The 22,396-nt window shown below is 43.7% G+C and overlaps 4 protein-coding genes and 1 long non-coding RNA gene across 7 annotated transcripts in view; 4 read left to right on the top strand and 1 right to left on the bottom strand.

The window, feature by feature from the left end:
* Positions 1-214: 214 nt before the first annotated feature.
* lhx6b (LIM homeobox 6b) lies at positions 215-3,238 on the top strand. Its single transcript, XM_088375335.1, has 8 exons — positions 215-223; positions 1,091-1,234; positions 1,310-1,431; positions 1,951-2,171; positions 2,257-2,357; positions 2,489-2,584; positions 2,653-2,857; positions 3,001-3,238. The coding sequence occupies exons 1-8, from the start codon at positions 215-217 to the stop codon at positions 3,090-3,092; spliced, it is 990 nt and encodes a 329-aa protein (XP_088231461.1). The 3' UTR covers positions 3,093-3,238.
* Positions 3,239-5,969: 2,731 nt separating this feature from the next.
* Positions 5,970-9,761, top strand: krt1-c5 (keratin, type 1, gene c5). Its single transcript, XM_088375932.1, has 9 exons — positions 5,970-6,361; positions 6,691-7,090; positions 7,159-7,241; positions 7,599-7,755; positions 8,201-8,365; positions 8,494-8,619; positions 9,027-9,244; positions 9,325-9,353; positions 9,469-9,761. The coding sequence occupies exons 2-9, from the start codon at positions 6,704-6,706 to the stop codon at positions 9,582-9,584; spliced, it is 1,281 nt and encodes a 426-aa protein (XP_088232058.1). The 5' UTR covers positions 5,970-6,361; positions 6,691-6,703; the 3' UTR covers positions 9,585-9,761.
* Positions 9,762-9,988: 227 nt separating this feature from the next.
* Positions 9,989-18,089, top strand: shoc1 (shortage in chiasmata 1). Of its 3 annotated transcripts, none has more exons than XM_088375920.1 (28): positions 9,989-10,194; positions 10,560-10,617; positions 10,710-10,839; positions 10,921-11,005; positions 11,136-11,275; positions 11,336-11,495; positions 11,694-11,787; positions 11,852-11,990; positions 12,055-12,138; positions 12,643-12,775; positions 12,866-12,960; positions 13,030-13,209; positions 13,345-13,677; positions 13,934-14,122; positions 14,245-14,430; positions 14,504-14,596; positions 14,660-14,817; positions 14,900-14,972; positions 15,217-15,280; positions 15,467-15,642; positions 15,709-15,814; positions 15,888-15,999; positions 16,077-16,198; positions 16,346-16,433; positions 16,498-16,629; positions 16,698-16,847; positions 17,003-17,576; positions 17,817-18,089. In XM_088375920.1, exons 2-28 carry the CDS (start codon positions 10,573-10,575, stop codon positions 17,900-17,902), a joined length of 3,927 nt encoding a protein of 1,308 aa, XP_088232046.1. In that variant the 5' UTR covers positions 9,989-10,194; positions 10,560-10,572; the 3' UTR covers positions 17,903-18,089. The 3 variants fall into 3 exon arrangements, with proteins under 3 accessions (XP_088232046.1, XP_088232045.1, XP_088232047.1); XM_088375919.1 differs by lacking the exon at positions 9,989-10,194 and adding an exon at positions 10,240-10,384; XM_088375921.1 differs by lacking the exon at positions 9,989-10,194 and having other exon boundaries at positions 10,553-10,617.
* The window catches only part of LOC148397637 (uncharacterized), a 14,951-nt gene continuing 4,146 nt past the window's right edge, over positions 11,592-22,396 (bottom strand). Inside the window, exons 2-9 of the long non-coding RNA XR_015858572.1 lie at positions 19,231-19,326; positions 16,489-17,520; positions 16,331-16,421; positions 16,133-16,264; positions 15,660-15,837; positions 15,454-15,586; positions 14,665-14,805; positions 11,592-13,688 (exon numbers count right to left, since the gene is read on the bottom strand). This is a non-coding gene — a long non-coding RNA (uncharacterized LOC148397637). The remainder of the gene's footprint in view (positions 13,689-14,664; positions 14,806-15,453; positions 15,587-15,659; positions 15,838-16,132; positions 16,265-16,330; positions 16,422-16,488; positions 17,521-19,230; positions 19,327-22,396) is intronic.
* Positions 19,801-21,526, top strand: tal2 (T-cell acute lymphocytic leukemia 2). Its single transcript, XM_088376560.1, has 2 exons — positions 19,801-19,911; positions 20,680-21,526. The coding sequence occupies exon 2, from the start codon at positions 20,709-20,711 to the stop codon at positions 21,066-21,068; it is 360 nt and encodes a 119-aa protein (XP_088232686.1). The 5' UTR covers positions 19,801-19,911; positions 20,680-20,708; the 3' UTR covers positions 21,069-21,526.

Genomic DNA, 22,396 nt, shown 5'->3' with positions numbered 1-22,396 from the left:
AACATGTACCCCCCTACCCTCCACCCGCCTTGATTGGCACATGAAATTGACACTCTCCTTTCAATCCATCACTAATTGCACACGTATTTTTCTCTTTTAATCGATCATATTTTTGCGTCTAATTGCGTCAAATTGTCCTCTGCAGGCTTTAAATTTACCGGTGACATTTTTTTTTTTTTTTTTTTTTACAGTTTTAGGAGGAGGTGGAAATATAATGTACAAAGTGAGGTGCGCAGTCGGTGCATTATTACTTGGAAGTGGGCCGCTTCTGAGAGACAAAACATGGTGAGTTCCTTTGCTTTTTGTATATGCATAATAATTCAAAGCCATGACAGAATTCCTCTTTAGAGCAATAGAGAATCCTTGTGAAGTTTTGTGTCAAGGTTAAATGTGAAGCCTACAAAAATTTTGTTCATTGAAGAACATGCTTAAATGTATTTAAATAGCAAAAGCCAAAAGTTGTTTTTTGGTGGTTATATTTTCTATCTGGTGCTACGGTGCCCTTTTAAAATCCCTTCATTGTATTGATATAACTATTGATATTATTTAGGCAAGAACTATTTTTAATGATTTATTTTGTAGTAGAATATTCATTAAGTAATTTATACTATATATATGTCATGTTTTTAAACAATTTTTAAATCAATTTTAGACATATTGTACATGCAATTTATAAATTATTAGTATATTGTTGTTTAAACTGTAATTGATTGTGTTTTTATACCTATAATAATGTTTATAAAATACATTTAGCAATATATGGTATGTTTTTACTATAACCTTTATTTTTATACATTGTGAAAATTATTGATGTATACATTTTATCAACTACAAATTTAAGCAAATATTGCACATTTCATATCAATCTATCTATCTATCAATCTATAACAAATTGAATTCATTGAATAAATCTTTTGTTAAAATACTTGATTTTTAATTTTTACATGTTCTAATATATGGTATAATGGCAAAATACATAATAAGTATACTATAAAAATAAATTTTACATACATGTTTTTAAGATAAAATACATTTAAAGTATAGATAAAATGAACTGTTCACCTGCAAAACACCGACACCTCCGCTGCAGTCCAAGCTGGAGGTGAAACAGGAGGCTGGAGTGCGCAGTCCTCCGCGGGTCGCCTGTCACTGCTCTCCTCCGACGAAGCCCGAGCAGCGGCCGCAGCTATGCGCCAGCTGCGGCGCGGACATCCACGACCGATACCTGCTTAAAGTACAAACACGCCATCTTTTATTCTTTTTGCCCGTGGTTGTACATCAAATCAACATTTGTGTGTTTGTGTTGAAGGTGAATGAACATCACTGGCATTTGGGCTGCTTGGAGTGCTCCGTCTGCAGGACTTCATTGCGCCAGCAAAGCAGCTGCTACATTAAGAACAAACAAGTTTACTGCAAGCTAGACTACTTCAGGTAGGACAAAAAAGAAACGACAAGATGCAATTTGTGTGCAAAATGTGTGTGAAAGTGATATGCTGAGGAATTCAGTGGATTCAAGTATAGAATGTGTCATGGAAGAATCATCAATAGTAAAAGTTACAGAGAGTTTTTGACGAATGTGTCTTTTTCCATTCATTTGTAAGCCATTTATTTTTAAGCGAATTTCGTACGATAAGTTTGAAACAAAAATAATACATTAAAAATACAAACAACAATATATAATACAGTACAAACATAATAAAAGAATTAAAAAAAAGAATGCTGAGAAATAAACTGCTATCTACAGTGTAGAGAGTAAGGAGGGACACGAGGAGCCAAATTCAATTTGCGTGTGAGCGTTTGGGTGTGAGTTGTGACCTACAGCAACTCCTTGCGAGTGTTCTCATTTTTGGATTTGTGCGAGTCTTAAAATGCATAGGTGACTCTTCAATTGGGGCATTTCTAGCTCAAGGCACCACAGTGTTGATTTAACAACCTTGCCATGTTGTGTAGCAGGTTTGGAACCCAGTGCACCCAGTGTGGCCGTCAGGTGTACGCCAGTGACTGGGTACGGCGTGCGCGGGGCAGCGTTTACCACCTAGCATGTTTCGCCTGCTTCTCCTGCAAACGCCAGTTGTCCACAGGCGAGGAATTTGGCCTGGTGGAGGGCAGGGTGCTCTGTCGCGCCCACTATGATGCCGTACTGGACAACCTACGCAGGGCCGCGCAAAACGGTACGGTAATCCACACGTTCTAAGCGTATAGCGGCTAGCATGAGAAGCTAACGTAGCAGCCAACACACTTGTGCTCCTCCTGAAGGAAGCGGTCTGACCCTGGAGGGGGCTCTGCCCTCCGACCAGGACGGCCAACCCAAACCTACTAAGAGGGCGCGGACGTCTTTCACGGCAGAGCAGCTGCAGGTAGGTGGCGCTATAAACTTGACCACAGTAGACCTTAAACTTGACCATAGAACATAAACTCGACAAATAAACTCTCATGCAATAAAGTTGAGAATCGATCATGATCTTGGCCACTGGTTTTTGTGGTGCAGGTGATGCAGAGCCAGTTTGCCCAGGACAACAACCCTGATGCTGTGACACTGCAGAAACTGGCGGAAATGACGGGACTGAGTCGACGGGTCATACAGGTACGAATTGTTTGATACCTACAGAAAAAAAAAAAACTCAAATGAAATGGACTTTTGATTTGTTGCAGGTTTGGTTCCAGAATTGCCGTGCTCGCCACAAAAAGCTACCTCCTCCTCCTGCTGCTAGTGGATTCCCTTATCAGAGTTTCTCACTGGCCAAAGTGTCTTCCTCCTCCTCCTCCTCTTCCATCTCTCAGCATGAAGACCACAGCCAGTTTTCCTCTTTCACCAGTTTGGACAGACAACTACTGGGCCGGCACGGATACCCAGACAGTAAGACATTTGATTTAACAACCTTTACCTACCCATTGGGCTAACATCCTGTACCAACTAATCTACTTAGCTACCTGACTCATCTATCTCTCCACATAAAGCACCCAAGAACTAAATCATCAACCATTTGTGTCATCTTCTAGCTACAGCCCATCCCTTCACGGCATTTGCAGCTAGACCAGGACACTTGAGCCATGCTGGTCTTGCTCTACCACAAATGCCTGTCAGTCGCTGACATCCTGCTTCTACTTGTCATGATAACGTAAGGTCAAAGGTTTGAAGGGCAAGTGCCACCGATGCCCACACAACGGCCGCGAGAGGTGAAGGGATCAAAAGGGGCAATACAGAATAAGGATAGCGTAGTCCCTGGTGTCAAGAACTAAAAACACTTCATTAGAAACTCTGGGATGACTTAAAACCAGATTGTAAAATGTCAAGAATGCCAGGCGCATTAAAAAGCAGTTATTTGTGCCAAAACGGAGTCAAAGTAGCACTCGGCGTTAACTCAACAGCTGCTTGTACATGAATCGATATTGAATAAAGACGAGGTTGTCTTTAAAAGTATGGTGTTGACGTGAAAAGTGACTTTCTGAAACATTCCCATTAGTATCTCCAGCAATTGTGGGTGATCGATACGTGCGTCTAATGGCCATTGATTTGACAATTTGTTGGCGCTCTCAACGTAAAGATCTTCACTTGTCACACTGACCGATAGCTAATAAGATGATGCCGCGGAAATTTATATATAAATACTTATGATTGGTTCAATTATGTTACGGTACAATATTATTATATTGTTACGTTGACAAGTTAAAAATGTCAGTGGTGTTGCTTGCTCATCTTTATTTGTAATTCCAGCAAAATAATCAGATCGACGTCATTGTTTGAAACTTTGTGCTGTAATGACTCGTAATTAGCGCCACGCTAACATCAACACAAAGGCGGCCATTTTGTCTGATCCACTCCAGGCAATTTTGGACCACCTGCCAGCACTACACTGCACAAAACAAATCAGCGTCAAAGCATGCAACGTGGAAAACCAGCGTTTGGGGTGCTTTTGATGGTTCCTCAGGATCTTCCCTGCAAGTTCTCCACCATGCGCAACCCAGCAGCTGATGAATACAGTCCTGATTGCACACTAATCACATTTATTATACAACAAATACTGAGATGTGCTCATGTGCTGCTGAGCTTTTTTTTTACCTTAAGTATTTCTAGTGGATCTGTTTTATTTTTTGGTTTAAGGTGATCACTATCATAATTACTTGACAAATCCAGTTGTTCTGTTCTTTAGATCATATGTGTATGAACATAGAAGCGCCTTGAAAAACAAATATTTTATTCTATTCTAGTCGTCAATTGGCTGATGCCTGAGATAAGATGTAGAGACAATCGAAATAATCTAACATTTGGTGTATCATAATTAAACACTGCAATCAAATTCCATCTGGTGTGATCATCTCTGCCACCAGGGGGCAGTATAACTCAATTATGCAGACAAATGAAGAATAATTGTGCTTCTACTATTGTTAAGTGTCTCAGTAAGGTGCTGCGATGTTTTATATATATATATATATTTTTTTTTTCTTTGTCAGTTTAACTGCAGAGAGGGGCAGGCAGCCAATAGGGGTAAGGCATTTAATTTTTTACCGCAGAAATATAGACACAAGACTTAATTTGGTGTTGGGGTATTGAGGTACTCTGACTAATGCAAGTTAATAATAGAACAAATGTGTGCGGATGCGATTGAGTAAATAATGGAAGTTACTGTAGGTGAGTGAGTCACTGAATCAGGTCAGTCAGTCACGGTCATACGATCTTCCCTGGAGACTCAAAATGGGTATCACACACTTTTTTTTATTAACCTACTGTACTCTCATGCCAAGTTTAAAATATATTGCACATGTTGTTGTACATGCACTTTTATTTTATATGTATTGTAGCATTTGAAAAGAGATAAAAACACAAGAGCTAAAGACAGACAATATAAAGTTACATTAAAGTTGATGTAATTGCAACAAGCAACTTAGATTTAAATTGGATGATTCTATTAAAAACATATACTATATAAAATAAAAATTACTCAATATAAATGATTTATTATGCACTATTGCGTGAAACATTTTTACAACATTTTTAATTTAAAATATAAATTAAAAAATACATTTAATTAAAAAGGTAATGTTAACATTTTTATGTGGTTACTTGAATATGGTAGTGTTAAATAATATGAACTAATCAGTGATACCATAACATTATATCATACTGTAGTTAATGTAATTGCATGAAATAACGAAATACAACAAGCCAATTGTTGAATTTTGTTTCCCGTTATTGATAAAGCCAGTATGGTCAATTTTTGGGCTAGGTAAATCCTGTCTGCTTTGTGGTGACGGATATCTTACAGGAAATGAAAGTCAATATGGCCTGAACAGCAAAGAGTCAACATGGCTGCGTGTGAGCGTTTTGTGCACGCAAAACCTGCTTTGCACTTCAGGCCGGGAACGCCCTTTCATTTCTCAGGGGTCTTTGCTTTCTCCTCATTCTTTGGCACCTTTGTTCCGAGCGCCAGGGCCCGCTTCTCACATCCCCATCGTGCAAACCCGTTGTGGAGTACAAATATGCGACCGGTGTACTTTACTTGAGTATAGATACTTTTACCTTTACTCTCTACGTTTTGACAACTGACATCTGTACTTTCTATCAGATTTATTAGAAGTTGGAAATTGTTAGTAAAACTTCAAAATATTTAAAAATATATACATTTTACTGACTTTTAGAATAATGCAAACGCTAAAAAAGATTGAAGACAAACAGTGCCATGACAAATTCAGACATTCAATGTAAGATAGTACTCACAGTCATATATTCTTTATCATCTGTGCAGATGCCCATCCGTCATAGTGTCCCCGGTGGCCAACGCAGGCAGCAGCACAATGTCCATGGAAGTGAATAAGAAAATGTTACAAAATTGCGTTATTTATTTTTAATTCTACATCATTATGTCATCACTGTATGTCTTCATAAAGTACAATATTATTGAGTGATTTTTTTCTGATTTAAAATAAAAAACACTCCAAATGTTTTTGTTGGTTATTTGGTGAGGCTAGAACGGATTAATGGCATTCCCATTCATTTCAACAGAGAAAGAGGATTTGTATCTGAACTTTTCCTTTAAGTACAGAGTACTTGTCAGTTTTTAGACCGCACGTGTGTATCGTCTTCCATCGCCAAATGCTTGATACAAATGTCAATCCAGTTATTCAATTCACATTTATATCACCAAACAATCAACTATTCTTTCAAGTTGCATTTTGGAAGGCAACTTTTTCCACCTCCGGGGTGTCATGTTTCCTCCTCGTCCTCGTCCTGCCTCCTCCTCTTGCTCATAGTCTCCACCCTAAGGGACTGAGAGGCGATCCTGTGCAGCCAGACTCACCTGCACAGCCCCGTTTCCCACGGCCAGGACGCTTCATCCAGCAGATCCCAAGCTTCACCAATTGCGTAAGTCTAACAAATGAACAACAATAGAATTGAAAGAAATGCGTGTTCCGAGCCAGGGTGGGGTTTTAAAATAAGGCATCAAGCCAGGGTTATGATTTTGAATTTGGCTTTCTAGCCTGGGTTGGTGTTTCAAAGTAGGGTTTCTGGGCTGCGGGTTTCTGTTACAGTTTCAAATATGGCTTTGAGTGTATGTTGGCAAAATTTGATTTCAAAGCAAGTGTTAGGGGTTTATGTTGCTTGGGATTGATTTCAAATATGGGGTTTCAAGCCAGGCTTCAATTTCAAAATTGCGTTCGAAGGCACAGTTTAACGCTGGCCCGTTTGTGTAGAATTCGCAGGAGGATGGCGTCAACGCTGTCTATGCGCAGCTACTCGGTGCGCCAGCCTTCATTCTCAAGCGTGTCGGTGAGGGATGGCGCCAGGAGCGGCGCCCGCTCCAAACCGGCCATGTCCATGGCCGGCGCCCTATCGCGCTCCGTGTCGGTGGGCAACGGGCTCCACCTGCTGGGCGCCGGCCTGTCCCTGAACGGGCTGGGAGCGGGGGCCAGTGAGAAGGAGACCATGCAGGGGCTGAACGACCGTCTGGCCAACTACCTGGACAAGGTGCGCTCCCTGGAGAAGTCCAACGCCGAGCTGGAGATGAAAATCAAACAACTGATGGTGGAGAGGCAGCCCAAAGGACACGACGTGGATAACATGATGGCTCAGGCGCACGCCATCGGGCAAGAGGTCAGGATCTTGGAATCTGCTTGTGCAAAAACAAGACAAGGTAACTCAGCAATGTGTGGCTCCCTCAGGTGCGGAAGAGGACGCTGGAGAACGCCCGCCTCATGCTGGAGATCGACAACGCCAAGCTGGCGGCCGATGACTTCAGGGTCAAGTGAGAGGCGCACAAACACAAACTGTATTCATTTTCGCACGTGAGCGCCAGACTGCCAAGCCAGGTGGATTAATGACTTTTTCCGCCACTGTGCGAAATGACAGCGGCAGAATGCGTCCATTTGAAACATTCCATTCCATGTCCACCATCATGTGAAGACTCCACCTCCTATGATACACTGCAACAATATGATTGTATTTTAAAGACTAAAAAGGATCGGCATCGGTTACTGTATCAACATTGGTATCGGTATCAGCGGTGGTATCGGGGTTTTGGTATCGCTGTACTTGCCATATTACTCCAGTCATACAATTGGCCAAGTGTCGTCACACTATTGTGATTATTCTGTCCATCCAGGTGGGAGGCGGAGGTGGCCTTGTGTCAGTCGGTCGAGCGCGACTGCCAGGCCCTGAGGCGAGCCAAGTCCGATCACGACCAGATTATCTCCATGCTGAGAGGGGACCTGGACAGCCTCAAAGAGGAGCTCTACTTCCTCAAGAAGAACCACGACGAGGTTTGGCTTACACATCGATGGCATTTCCATGAGTTACAGAACTCACTGTGGTCACGGAACAAATTAAACTCGTATCTAAAAGCATATGTCATCTTTTGGTCATTACCGTCCACAAACATCCATAAAGTACTTTAGAACGATTTTGCAAGCTACAGTTTGCCAGGAGGATGTCCATTAAGTATCTACAAAGGCGGGCAGCTATGGTTGTAAAAGGCTCCCACCGTGTTTGCTTTTGCTATCGGTGGCACGGCTGAATCAAACCTGCAGTGTTTGGACAGTGACGAAAACCTTCAAAAACATCAAGTGTGTACAGCCACACCTTCAAGGCAGGAAAGTAGACACACAATGCAAGAAGAAGAACCTGGAGGCCAATTAGCCTATAGCATGGAAGGCCAGTACATTTATGGAATAGTCAAAATTGAGTTTTTTGGGGGGGGGGTTTCAGGAGAAGAGCTCCCTCAAGGTCCGCCTGGCCAATGAGCAGGTGAACGTGGAAGTGGACGCTGCTCAGGGCCCCGATTTGGGTGCCATCATGGCCGAGCTGAGGGTCCAGTATGAGGGCATCGCACGCAAGAACAAGGAGGAGGCCGAGGCCTGGTACCTCAAGAAGGTTGGTCAGGTTTCTGCAAATCCTTTACAGCGTGTATATTTTTTTTAAGTGATGATTTTATATGTGTGGAATATATTCCCTATGTTCAGTGCAATGCGACATGTGTGTGTGTGTGTGTGTGCGTGTAGCTGGACGCTGTGCAGTCGGAGGTGAAGGAGAGCAACGAGGCGCTCCGATGTGCCCAAAGCGAGCTGGGCGAGAGGCGACGTTTCCTGCAGGCACTCGAGGTAGAACTGGACAGTCTTCGCAAGCAGGTAACCAGCAGTAAATAAATAAAATATGATAAAAATCCAGTGGAGTGCAAACCTAACAGCTCTTTCCGAGCTCTCCCCAAACATTTTTTGTGTCGCATCGAGAAATGTTCTCAGCTGGTGATATTCGTTGCGGCTTCAATCAATCACTGTGATAATTTTGACGCTGGGGTGATACACACACCGTGGAAACAATTTGAGTAGACTCATACTGGCCATGATGTTTGCTCAGCACACACAAAGGGAGCGTATTCATCACATTGATGATATTGCGTTGACAGTTGGTGCCATGTCTGTTTGACGAGAAGTCACTGATGAACCAACATGACCAACATTCACCCATGAGTAGCAAGGGTTCACCCACTGTCTTCTAACACAGATGATTAGTACCTGGATTGCGCGTTTCCCAGGCAGGCATGCTGGAGGGCAACTTGATGGAGACGGGCCACAAGTACTCGGTGGAGATGGACCGCCTGCAGGTGGCGCTGGTGCAGCTGGAGGATGAGCTGTCTCAGCTGCGCCTGGATATGCAGCGCCACAAGACCGACTACGAGCAGCTTCTGCGCATCAAGCAGAACCTGGAGATGGAGATCGCCACCTACAGGAAGCTGCTGGAAGGAGAGGAGATGTAAGGACGCTTTTAAATATAGGAGTGCGAGGGAGGTGATGAAACAAAAACTGGTTCTGACTGAGCTTCTTCTCTTGCAGGGTGAAAGAAAAACCTCCAATTCCTAAAAGTAAGTCCTGAATTACTAGAAATGATTTATAAATTACACATTAAATTGTTGAGTACAACTATACGTACTATGTATATTATTTTTATTGTATTTTGTCCCCCCACCCTCCTCTTAGAAGACCCTGACGTGCGCACCAGGAAGATTGTGAAGGTGGTCACTCAGACGATGGTCAACGGCAAAGTGGTGGACGAGTCCAGCGAGGTGGAGCAAATTGAGGAGCATAAAAAATGAGCAACTGTGGAGCCCGACACAGCCCTAAAAAGCGCCTGCTGGTCCATGGATGAAGCTTCAAGAAAACCTTATTAATGGCAATGTAACTTTGCCAAAAAGGATGCACCTTGTCCTGACATATTAGGAAAACTGCAATTACATACAAATAGAATTATCATGCAATGACAATTAAAAACAAGCAGTGATGAATGGGGCGTCTTTTTTGGGGGGGGGAGGCAGATACTGGCAGATTAGAGTTTACCATTTTAGAAAAATTTTACATTTTGTAACAATTTTACATTGTCTTTAGACAGCTACACAAAAAAATGACCACATATGTGTAGGCTTTGTTTTTCTTTACGTTATTTCATAGTTGATAATTTCTTACCTACTAATACCGCCACCTGGTGGACAAGATTAGATTTTGCTCTGTTTAATAAATAATATGGTGCTGATTATATTTTAATTTATCTGTTACAAACGTACCGTATTTATCTTAGTAACGTTTGGTCACAAGCTAACCAGCTTTTAAAGGCGTATTTTTGTGCTCTCCACATAATTTAAGCATTTACAACAATACACCGTAGCGCTGTGTTATGAAATAGAAACTTTCCACTCCATGGTTCCTCGGGTAGTGTAACATAATTTAAGTATTTACAACAATACACTTTAGCGCCGTGTTAGGAAATATTTAATACGTATTGCAAAAAAGAAGCAAACGGGGGACTTTTAGCACAGCTGTAAATTGTCTCACCTCGTGTCGAGCTTTGACGGTCATCGATTTCGGGTTATCTGTTGCTACTTGGAGAAAATAACAAAAGGTAACTTAACATAAATAAAAAATGTTAAGTTGCGTCTAAACATTATTGTGGTCCATAAGAACAGAGTACTTTTCATATTGGAATAAAAATTATTTGACAATCGTGTCGTTTTGTATACTTGTTAGCTGTAGCTTAGCTAGCATTAGCCTAATCGAGTTGAAAATTATATTTACAGGTGGAAGTCAACTATGTTCCCTTGTGCCAGCTTTCTAGCTCTGGATTATGTCTTTGAGGTGGGTTTAAGTCTACAATAAAGCTGAACAAACAGCAAAAAAAAAAAAAAAAATGACATGATAAAACAAATGTCTATAAATCCTACTTCCAGAACAGAAACCGTTTGACGGTGATGATGGACTTGTTAGCACTCCCCACGCCTTATATATCTTACAAGGATGACCATTACCCTCACAATGGCGGCTTGGTGGAGGATACCTACAGGAAACCGTGGGTCAAAGGTACACATCTGAAAGACTATTTTCTTATTAATTACTAAGATTAAACTAAATTACTAAAATTATACTGTGATGATTGTTTAGGGAAGGTCATTTCCACCTGTTCACCCAGTGCTTCCGTCCTGGATGACCTCAGAGAAACAACACAACACATTAACTCAACAAAAAAGTCACGTACCCCTTCAAACTGTGGTTTTGAATCTTTTCACTAGTGGCTCATAGCAGATTATGAGATTTTGTTTAGAATACAACCCTACGTCTGCCGTTCTTAGAATGACAGCAGCTTTGTTCTGCTCCACATTTCATGACCTTGGGAGTGTCAAGGGCAAGGTGGAGAAAGTAGCGAGCTGTCTGGCTGACTCAGCAAAGCCTGACCATCTGTGTGAGGAAACCTTCGCCAAGTTGACTACGCAGTTGGATTTTGTAACTAAAGACAACGGTAAATAACTACATACAGCAAGGAAAATTTGCCACTGGAATCATTGTTGGATTTTGGCAGATCTACTCCTACCAGAAGACATGGTGGCTGCCAATTTCCTGCCTAGTTTGAAACTTTTGCCAACCCTGAAGAGCAAAGTGTCCCGGCTGAAGACCCTGTTGGTGGCCGACCCGCTAATAAGCATGAGCAAAGACTCCGTCATTGAGGAAACAATATTCAGGTGCATAAGGGTAGACCAGATACTTGACTTAGAAATCCAACTGCCAACTCTGGAATGTACCAACATACAAAAATGAAAAAGAATTTAACAGCGACTGTGTGGTATTTATACTTCATTACTTCCCACCACTATCTAGCACATCCATGTCATAAATACTGTTTTGAATGCAAGTGTAAAGTGCTGATTCCAAACTTACAGACACTGCGTGCCTTACGAGAGGTCCAGTGACGAAGTGCACTTAGAAGATTTCATCACCGAGGTGTTTACAAAAGAGTCACTGACACCAAACGAGGTAATTTAACTCACATTCCAGTTGTTTTGTTCTCCTGACTGACTGCTCATTCTTATTCTGGTAGCCTTTGCTATTACCCGAGCTTCTGGGCAATCACATGATGACCGTCAACTACCCCAGAAGTTTTTCAAGTGTTTGTCATTGTTTGAATGTGGTTGCGGAAGAGCCTGAGCAACTCCCCGACCTGGAAGCACTTTTTAAAGGTAACAAACGGGTCGGTGACCTTAACATACAAATGACAAAAGTTTTGTTGTGTTTGTCCTTCAGATAAATCAGCATCAGTGGACATTTGCCATTTTCCTTCAGTGGAATCAACTGGCAAAGAAGACTGGATGAAGGATACCCCTCCAGGTTGGTATTAGAAACTCAGGTTTTGGTACTACTGAAGCACCGGAGTTCATACGTCATGTTCCGGTTCTGGTACTATAACTCTTCATACAGAAACTGGTACAATAAGTGACTCTGTTAGTGGACAAGAGATGGCACCAGTTGTCTTACTGGTACCGGTACTGGGCCTGTCCAGGTATTGTAATAACTTGGGTCTGGTCGTAGAATCTGGTTCTGAGACTATAAAAAGGGCTGGTAGTGGTTCTGTAATATAACTGGTCCGATACCACAATGGCTTTGGTATATAACAAGGCCGGTACTATTGACTTGGGCTTGCAAATTTCCCTATTATGAGACAAATATATCAGGATCTGGAACTGGTTTTACCACAATATTTTGGTGCTGGTACTGGACATACCTAGAAAGTCTGTTTGCGGTACTTATTTTCAAACTGACCAAGTAAAATTAATGCAAAGGTCAGCACTTGAAGAGATCGAGATTTTCCCGCTGTATTTGGTTTTTCTTTAGACTGGGTAACGCTTCCGACTGAGATGGAGCTGGAGGTGACTCTGACTCCACCAACAGCTGACACCAGTCATTGCCATCCCTGTCTGAGCTTACGTGACCTTCAGAGGGAAGAATTGTCTCCAGTGGACATATTGTGAGTGATGATGGGACAATCTGTAGACTTTGTATATATGTACTGTCAATGTACTGTTTTTTTCTGGATTTTATTTCTATGACACTTTAGATCTTTGGTGCCAGCAGAATCTCAGAAACAGTTGAGGGCGGTGCTTTGGAAGGCCGAGAAGCATCCAAACTATGTACTAAGCTTGCTGCTTGCAGGTAGAATCAAGATTTTCCCGGGCTAACATCTGAGTTACACTACATGATACAATTCGTATCTTTTGACAGAACCTGAAGTAGAAGAAGCAGCTGTTGACTTTAAGCCTCTGAACGAAGCCTTGAAGTCAACCTCCCTGGGGAGTTTGGCTATAGAAACGGAGATGGGAGAATTCTTTGGTGACATGCGGGAGTCCCCGGAGAGGCTGACCACTGACGTTCCTTCTCATGCGGACTTCAACAATGTGTTAGGTTAGTGTGAGCTCACTTTCGATTTTCTTCAGCACGTGTTGCATAAAATCTTCACATAACAGAACTTTAGTCAAGCTCAGACGTCATGTTCTTCCAAATCCTCGCTAACTACAATTTCTCCTGTTGTCTCTCAAGACTGCTTCCAAAGTATTCCACCTGAACCGGAAGAGTCTAAAACTGCTCTCATCTTGGTCCCAAACTACACAAGTTTTGCTGAGTTTGCTCAAAAAAGGCTTGCTCGTGACACAAACGAAGTCAATTCGAGCTCCGACAACAGAAGCGCTAACAAGTCATGTGTCCAAGTGTCATCCGTACCTCCTCCTTCTAAGCTGGACGCCAACTTCAGAAGCCAGAAAATGGACAAGAGAGGCGTTGTCACAGCAGCTGGACGTCATCCGGTGCAGCACACCGACCCGCTGACCGCCTTCATGATGCTGAGATCGCAGCAGGCGTCCACTCCCACTACAGGTTGCGGGAATCTGCAGTTAATAGCTATTGTTTAGATTTTTTTCCCCAGCTTTTTTACATTAATATAAAGTCTGCAAAAAATTGAAAACATGCTGACATCCGGAAATTAATCACCTATGGGTGATAATATACATTTGCGAATGGGACCTATATATGCCTGTATATATTACCATATATGTTCCCAACGGCCTGCAGATCGGAGCGTTGGTCCAGGAATTTACTGGGTTTCAAATTTGTGATCTTGTGTGTTGTTCAGCACCAGAGGAAGAACAAGAAAGGCTCTCTGTGGTGCAGCTTACTCCTCAGCAGACACGCAAAGCAGACAGGAAGCCCCCCACCAACTCTATCATTGCAGCTGCAGCGTCAGGATACGCCACTAGAGGGCAGATGACCGCTGCTGCTCAGGATCCCCCCCAAAGTAGCGTGATTCAAGTCCAAGCCACTGGTAGGTGGTGAACCCGCTTTTACTTGCCATACAGAGACAAGACATGATGTGTCAGGATAGAGATGAACTTTTTTGATTCTTTTTCCAGAAGAACTCAAGATGTGTTTTAATGTCGCCCTCAGGCAGCCAGCGTCAGGCCTACCGAGAACTGCAGTCTCTGGCCGGGCCTCGTCTGTCCTCAGCCACAGAGCTGGGCCTCAATCTCCCAACCTGGAGGGACTTTGAGCACCTGGCCTCAGACCAAACGCGCTATGTGCTCAAACAAAGAGAAGTGGCGACGCGCAGGGCAACCCCAGCCGCGAGAGGAGGTAGGACTCAGGGGAAGGATGATGTTGAGAGAACCATTCAAAGGCGGCATTGTTGACGTGGTGTTGCTTGCAGATGAGGAGCAGCTGTTCCACCAGGTGCTTGTTATCCACACGCTGGTTAGAGCTAAGGAACTGCTGTTGAAGTGTCACCTGAGCGCCGCCGTGGGTTCGTAACAACATTGCTGTGTACTTTGATTCTCCCCTGGACCAATAAAGTTTTCCGCTTTAGATTACCTGAGCAAGGCAGAGGAGACTTGTACGGACACGGGTCTGATTCGGCTGCTGAGGAGGCTGCACATCATTTTACACCTCGGGGGCAGGAACCACGAATCCGACGTCAAACTACTGGAGCTGCAGAAGTTGGTGGCGGTGCGGCTGCATGACAAAGTCAGTCAGTATTTGGGAAGAAAAATAAAACTGTTTCAAACCCTCACAGCTACAATAACATGATACTTTTGCTTTGTTGCAGATTCTTATCATCGTGTCACGTAACTGTGACCAAAGAATGTCCACAATCGAGCAAAGCTTGAAACAACTGACTGGTAAGTTTGAACATGTTATTGACAACTTTGCACACTAGGTGGCGGCACTAGACTCTTAATTGAGCTTTCACCCAAATGGAACGTTTGAACAGTTATGTAATACTGTTTTGTTGAGATGGTGAATTTTGCATTTTGGTCAGCTGTTAACCGTATCATCATAAAATAAAGAGAACTCTTGACTCAGAACTCCTATATAAGCATGAAATACCGTGACAGTGTTTAGCTACTATTTGTATCTCTGCAGCTGTATGTACAGTTCACCCCGAAAACGACAGGAGAACACTGAACGGTGCTAGAGTTGTTAAAAGGTGGGTAAGAACATCAACGCTCATGCACTTAAAAAGTTCAGAATTGTGGGCGAGGGTGGCAACATTATTTTATTCATTATACATCGGCCGATTAATCGGTTAAAAATTTGAATCGGTCTCGAACTAAAAAACTCCATAGCTGTTAGGCCCTACTTCTAAGTTGAGTCCTTTACCTGGTCCGTATAGTGTTCTGGGCAGCAGGTGTGTCCTGCTGTATGAGCAGCATCTGGGTCCAGACTTCCCGTGGGACATTTTTTCTCTGGTGGTGGAGTACGACCACCCGGGCCCCTCTCCGTGGGCGACCGTCTGCAAGGAAGGGAGAGTGAAGCACCTCACCTTCGACACAGTCCTCCCCAGCGGAGGTAAGCGTGCGACTCACTCGGCCCGTTCTAGTTGATCCAGGAGGTGATTTTGTTCTATTCTCACAGATGAGCAGGAGAGCGAGGAGAGCCTCGAGGACAAGGTGGCGTACGTGTTGTTGGTGACTGAATCGCTCCTCAATCGGCCTCTCCTGCCGCAGATGCTGGAGTCTACGTAAGTGTTGCTTATGGTATATACTGAAATTAGAAAATTTGGTCACCTCGAATTTTTGTCGCTGGTATGGCAGATTCAACATAATGCTACTCGAGAGAAGCCACTGTCCATCCCTGCAGATGCTGGGCGGGACCAATTACTACTCCATCATCACGGTGGACGAAAGCACCGCCATCGTTATTCAGGTAGACCGACACGCCACCTATTGAACTCCTGTATTATTGTAACCATATTTTGCATGTATGTGTGTGTGTGTGTGTAGGAGCAGGAGGAGCTGTGTGAGGAGCGAGCCTGCGAGGCGATTGTGATGAGGCTCACCGCTCTGTCGTTGCAGTACAACTACTGTTGGATCATACTGCACGACCCGGACTGCAAAGGGGGAGGGTCAGTTCCACTCAGGTTGCTCAACATTTGATCTGATCAGTTCTCTTGAGGAGTAGAAACTGGCAGCTAGAGGTGGATAATGCCACTTTAACGTTCTCGACTCGTGTTGCCACCTCGCTGCATTCAAGTTACCGTGTATCGGTGCAGGTTCTCCAGCGAAGCCTTCAGCAACTTGGTGATGATCTACTCGTCAGTAGTGCTTTTTGGCATGAAGTTGGAGGACCTGGATGTCAAGGTACCGAGCCATTTTGTGTGGATTCTTCTGCGATATAAGAATGGAATGTTCCTACCTACGATAGGTGCTGTTTGCGTCAGAGGTAGCGGAAGTGGCAGGGTGGGTCAAGCAGATCTGTTTCCTCAGCCTGATGTCCAGCACTCGCAATCCTGTCGACTATCTTGAGCGAGACTGGCTGGCTGTCACGCCTTCACAGGTGAGCTCCACGTGACCTCTTCGCATTTGTCACCCCATTTACACCCCCCCTCCCTCCATGTTCACCAGGAGGAGCTTATCCTGTTGCACTTTCCCTGCATCAACTCGCTGGTGGCTCAGCTCATGCTCAGAAGGGCGCCCTCGTTGCCATGGCTACTGGCCGCCTCTCTGACGCAGCTGGTGGAGATGTTGCCAGAGGTGCCACACAAGGTCCTGAAGGTATGCTCGCGGGACACTTCAATAGGTACACTGCACCATCCAGAATATAAGGCCTATGTCAGAATAATTTCAATTTTGAAATAAATGGAGATGCATAGGGGCTCCTCTTCTTTTTTTTTTTTAGTTTATAATGATACTTTTTTTTTTTTTGTCAGCTGTTTAGCAACATCACTTCCCTGTATGAAGCTCAGCCAGCCCGGTCAGGTCCAATCCATTCACTTCCTCCTATTCCTCCTCCTGCTCCATCTCTTCCTCCACCACCTGAGATGTCCATTCCCGCTCCAGAAGTATTTCCTAGCACCAATCCCAGCTTCCTCTTGGCCCCAGATGACACAGAGAACAGCTTGTACTCGCAGGGAGAACCTACTTTTTTTACTCACGACCCAACATGGCCTGCCGGAAGCCCGGAGCTTAGTGGCTTGTCAGGAGCTGGTCTGTGGAAGGGCGAAACCAGCCAGGAAGTGGTGCTAACAGGCAGCATGGGCCGAAGCAGCGTGGCGGGAATGATGATAGAGAGGGGAAGCGGCGAGTGGTCGCAACAAGGCCCGAGTTTCTTGGACACCACCTTCAGCCTCCTCAGCCCGCCTTCAAAGGGCCCATTGAAGAGAGGTGGTCCGACTGGTACAGGTTCACACACGGGAGGGAGATCGTCAATGATGTATGGGTCGAGATGCTGGATGGGACAAGAGAGGAAGAGAAGTGAAGATGCGGCAGACTTGCCTCGAATAGGTGAGATACTGTCGTAGGTGGACAGTAGAGCACTCGGAAAATGGTGAGTAGACAGGTAAGTTGGTTGATTGATGGAGGAAGGTAAATGGGTATGAAAATAGATTGGTTAATGGGTAGGTTGGTAAGATTTTGAATCGATCGGTGGGTTGATAGAAAGGTAAGAAAATGTAGTGGGGTAAGCTTAAATATGATAAATATTAATATAACAAATAATCCTGCTTATGTTTGTGCGTTCTTTAGCGCTGACACCTCTGAAAAAAAGCAGGCTGAGCTACGAGAAGGTGCCCGGACGAACAGACGGACAGACCAGACTGAAACTCTTTTAAATGAACCCATTCTGTTCATTTCCGGTTCGGCGTTCACTGTGATGTTTCGCATGTTCGCAATTGTTTGGTTTGCTAAAATATATTAATGACACTTGCTGTATTTAAAAACTCTGCTGTATTTATATCATACTGTGTTTTCCTGAGCTGTATTTGTGCATTTAAACAATAAAACGCTGAGTGTGTCAAAAAAAAACATTCAAGTGTGGAGTGCAGCAATCCCCTTATCACCACCTAAGCATGTGGAGAGAGAACGCTTATCTTTACCAGCCAGCGCAGTCAAGCAGCTCCCAGAGGAATGATCCACCCCATCACAATCCCACCCCCCCCACCTCCACAAGTCCTCCAGACAAAGACCACCCCTGGGGACTTGGACTGGGAGAGTCCGGACAGGCTCATCCCACACTGACTGGCCGGCATCAATAACCAACTAACGAGCCTGTGACGCAGGCAAGGGGGAAAAAAAAAGAGACAATGTTGTTGAATGGCACAGGAGAGGGGGGGGGGGGCGTGTCCAAAGAGCTGCGTTAAATGCTCGGTGGGTAAACAGCGGACGTAATGGCGTGCTGATTGTACGGTGGGAAAGGGGCCGCCTGTGTAAAGGTCGCCTCGTTATCGGCGATCGCAGCCGCAGTTAAAGTGTCCGCCAGCATCCATCAACCTGTGTCGCACGTACAGGTGATGGACGGCGTTGGAGGGAAATAAAGGGTTCGATCCAAATCGGAACAAGGTCGTAAACGTGTTACCAAATGTGATGCGCTTAGTGCTAAGCTTCACTCGATGAAGGTGAAAACCTTTCGAATGAGGAAGGAATGACCACATAGAATGTCGGTCGTTCTTTGCAGAGGATAAAGAATATGAACGTAAATTCTGTAAAGTTATTCGTGTCTTTAGGCACTGCTATACTTATTATAAAATGTCCAACAAATAGACATTTACAATACAATACAAGACGCTCTAATATTTGGCGTGAGGAGGGTCAGCGCGATGGCGTCGGGCCTGCAGGTGCAGCCTCTTGGCCGCGAGGGCGTCGCCCATGAATGGCTGATTCAGAAAAAAACGGGCCCGAGGGGGCTAATCCCGGCCCCTTAATCAGATTATGCTAATTCCTACTCCACACAGAGAGTCTCACGGAAGGCTGCGTCTTTCAAACAACACTTGAAGGGTGTAAAAAAAAAAAAAAAAAATATTGGTTAAATCTGGGCTGTTTTTTTAGTAAGCGTGGACAAGCGTTTCCTGGCTAATTTATGTGTGGGGGCCTGGACAGGATTACCACAGTGGCACACAAAACACATATTGTTCACCTGTCAATCTGGATGTGCTACTTTTACCTTCTGTGGGTCGATCGGGTTGAATTCAAACGAGGCTCGCGGCCATTTTTAACGGCGTAATGGTGTTTGCGACGGTGGGTTGTCCCGACGTGTCGACTGCAGTAGGAGAAGAAAGAAAGATGTCTCAGTTACAGGAAAGTCAACTTTTCACACCGAGAAAAAAAAACTAATCTGAGAATTCTGTGTTTTATTGAAAATGATTGCAAGCACATCACTGCAAACACACCTTTTGCAATGCCGCGACCTGATTGCGTAATATAAGCGCAACCTGTCACAAATTAATCCAATATTGTCATCCTGATGGATGTCCTCAAATGGCATCGCTATTAAATAATAATAATTGTCATGAAAATATCAATTATCGGGGGAGGCGAGGAGGTGAGTGAGAATGCTCGCTTGAGAGTGTTCACACAGCGATAAGTGATGATGATGAGGAAGGTGCCTCATTGTGGTCATAATAGATGGGCGGTGTGATGGTGTTAATAGGGGGGCGTTGACCACCCCCCCTGCCCCGCCCCCTCCTCTCCCCTCCCGTCACACAATGACCACGTCATTCAGAAGCCCGCTATAAAATGTCAGACGCAATCATGCGGCAGTGTTGTTTTCTGGATGAGTGTCGAAAGCTGGTTCTTCCCTCCGCTCGTCTGCTCATGACCCGTAAAGGACAACTTTGACGACAAGGTAAGGATCACTTTGACTTGTTGATAAAATACGATAATGGTTAATGACGCTTAATGAAAAAAATTAGGATTAGAAGTAAAATGCAATAGTTCAAACATGCCTCAACTCTACTTTTTTACTAAATATAAATAAATAAATATAAATGAATACAACCGTTTTGCTGATCACGTTCAATATTGTGTCAAAAATGTCAATATTTGAAAATAAATATCAATTTGCACGAACATGCATACATTCTACATTTTTTGCCCCCAGAAAAATTTGGGCTTCCAGTTTTTTTTCCTTTTCTACTGAATTTCGGAACTTTTTCTGATTATTTAAATTTCAGCTGTAAACCAATGTTTTCCAAAACAAACTTAGCTCATGTGCCACATGCTGCTTCACCAGCTATTTCAATTGCACGCTCTATATGTGCAGTGCTTAAACGTACGAGACTATCAAATTTCAGCCAAAATATTTCTAATTGCTTAGAGCTGCCAAACGACGGCAGAAAAGCACTACTTTTCTTTTAGATAGTGCTATGGACTTACAAAATAAAACTCCTCTCCTCACTTCAACAGTTCCTTGGCACCAAGAACCCACAAAACAACACCAAATTAATCCTAGCAAAACTATGCCAGTGTCATAACGTGCTTTCATACAAATTTGTGTTCAAATGTTTTTATCATTTGATCATTGTTAAAAAAAAAAGGGTGATTTTAATTGGAAATCTTTTTATATTCAAATCTGAGGAAGTAACTGAGACAACACTTGCTTGTTTTTGCACAGGAACCAGAGATCTGATCACTTCCTCCGTCATGACCAGAAAGGTGTTCACCAACACGCGCGAGCGCTGGCGCCAGCACAATGTCAACAGCGCCTTCTCCGAGTTGCGCAAGCTCATCCCCACGCACCCGCCCGAGAAGAAGCTGAGCAAGAACGAGATCCTGCGGCTGGCAATGCGCTACATCGACTTCCTAACGCGCCTGCTCGAGAGTCAGGGCGGCGGTGGTGGCGGCGTGGGCGGGCGAGTCGAGCACGCCCCTGCCGCCCTCCTCACGCTGCTGCGCGGCAACATGGAGCAGCTGCGCTCGCCTTCGCGTCCTTGGACGCTGGCCAGTGACACCGAAGCGCCCTCCTCGCCAGGGTCCAGCTGTGGCAGCTCGGAGCCCTGGTAGGATCACTGCCGCAAACGGACTTGCTGACCCACTTTTTTTCTCCCCCCCACCCGGGTCTGACATTCTACCTTTGTGAGGACTGCACATGAGCAGCGTTGTGTTTGTATTGTGCATGGATGTATGACTTGTTAGGTACAGTATTTGTCTACAAAAAGGGGACAACTTGTCTACAAAAAGACATTTATCTCCGTGAACCCCTCAAAAAAAGCACTTTTATATCTTTTTTTCACCTCGACTGACGAGATTGCACTGTTGTTTTTTCTTGAAGATGTGAGGACTCGTTTTTGTACAGTTTGCAACTCATCTCGCCAAAGATTGATGTATTTTTGTTTGTGGTGACGCTAATTCACATAATTAGCCTCCGATAGCTATTTGTGGAATTTATTTCTGTTGTTGCTTGTGAAAGAAATATTATTTATTTGAACTATTTATTGAATAAACTTTTTGTTGATGAGGAATTTCTGCCCAACATTCCTTAAATCAGTGCCTGCTGCTCACGTTTGCAAGCATTAACGTTTTTATTTTTGTATGAAATTGGGAAGGAGGCGGGGTTGGCTTGGACTTTGTGGAGGGGGGCTGAATTCTATTTTGGGGGTCTCAAATTAAGCCATGATTTACTGTATATTATTAAAAAAAATACACCTACTTCTAAAAATATTACGACTAAAAATGATCAAATAAAATAATTAATGACAGTCAGGACATGAATGCTACAGCTGGAGCTAAGCTAAGAGTATCCACCGCCTGCTATTGTTTGCGCTTAACTAGGCCAGTAAGTCCAGCACAATGTGACGGGCACAAAGCTGACCATTGACCACAGGCCTGAATGGAGGCAGCTTAACTTGTGACCCCAAAAGTCACCCAAGAGTCAAGCGCTGTCCAGTTCAGCAAACGTGCAGAAGGACGGCACTCTTTAAAGCCTCAGTGGCCCTGGACTATCGAGTATTTAACCTTCGTGTGACCCTGCAGGATACATGGGGCATTACTGTATTGCTGAAGTCCTTTATTTCCGATAAAAATGGGTGCTTGAAAATAAAATGGCCGACTTCCTGTCCAGCAAATTTTGTGCCGATAAATTAAACAGGTGATTTTTGTTGTTGTTGCAAATTTCCATGGGTCGCTAAGGTTTGTAAGAATATTTAAAGTTATGCAAACATCATTGTTCAATGTTACCTTTAACGTATCCTATATATTAAATAAACATCATTATTCAGTATTACCTTTAACGTGTCCTATATATTTATAAATCTAAAAATTTAATTTTGAATTTTCCGTAGTATTAAGATGTTATTTTAGTTTTGAATGGAATTTTACAAATGATTAATTCA

Source organism: Syngnathus floridae, chromosome 5, assembly GCF_059516105.1.
Source record: "Syngnathus floridae isolate MCC-2025c chromosome 5, RoL_Sflo_1.0, whole genome shotgun sequence".
Taxonomy (NCBI): domain Eukaryota; kingdom Metazoa; phylum Chordata; class Actinopteri; order Syngnathiformes; family Syngnathidae; genus Syngnathus; species Syngnathus floridae.
The sequence above is the reverse complement of the archived record's forward strand: the minus strand, read 5'-3'. Positions and strand labels throughout refer to the sequence as shown.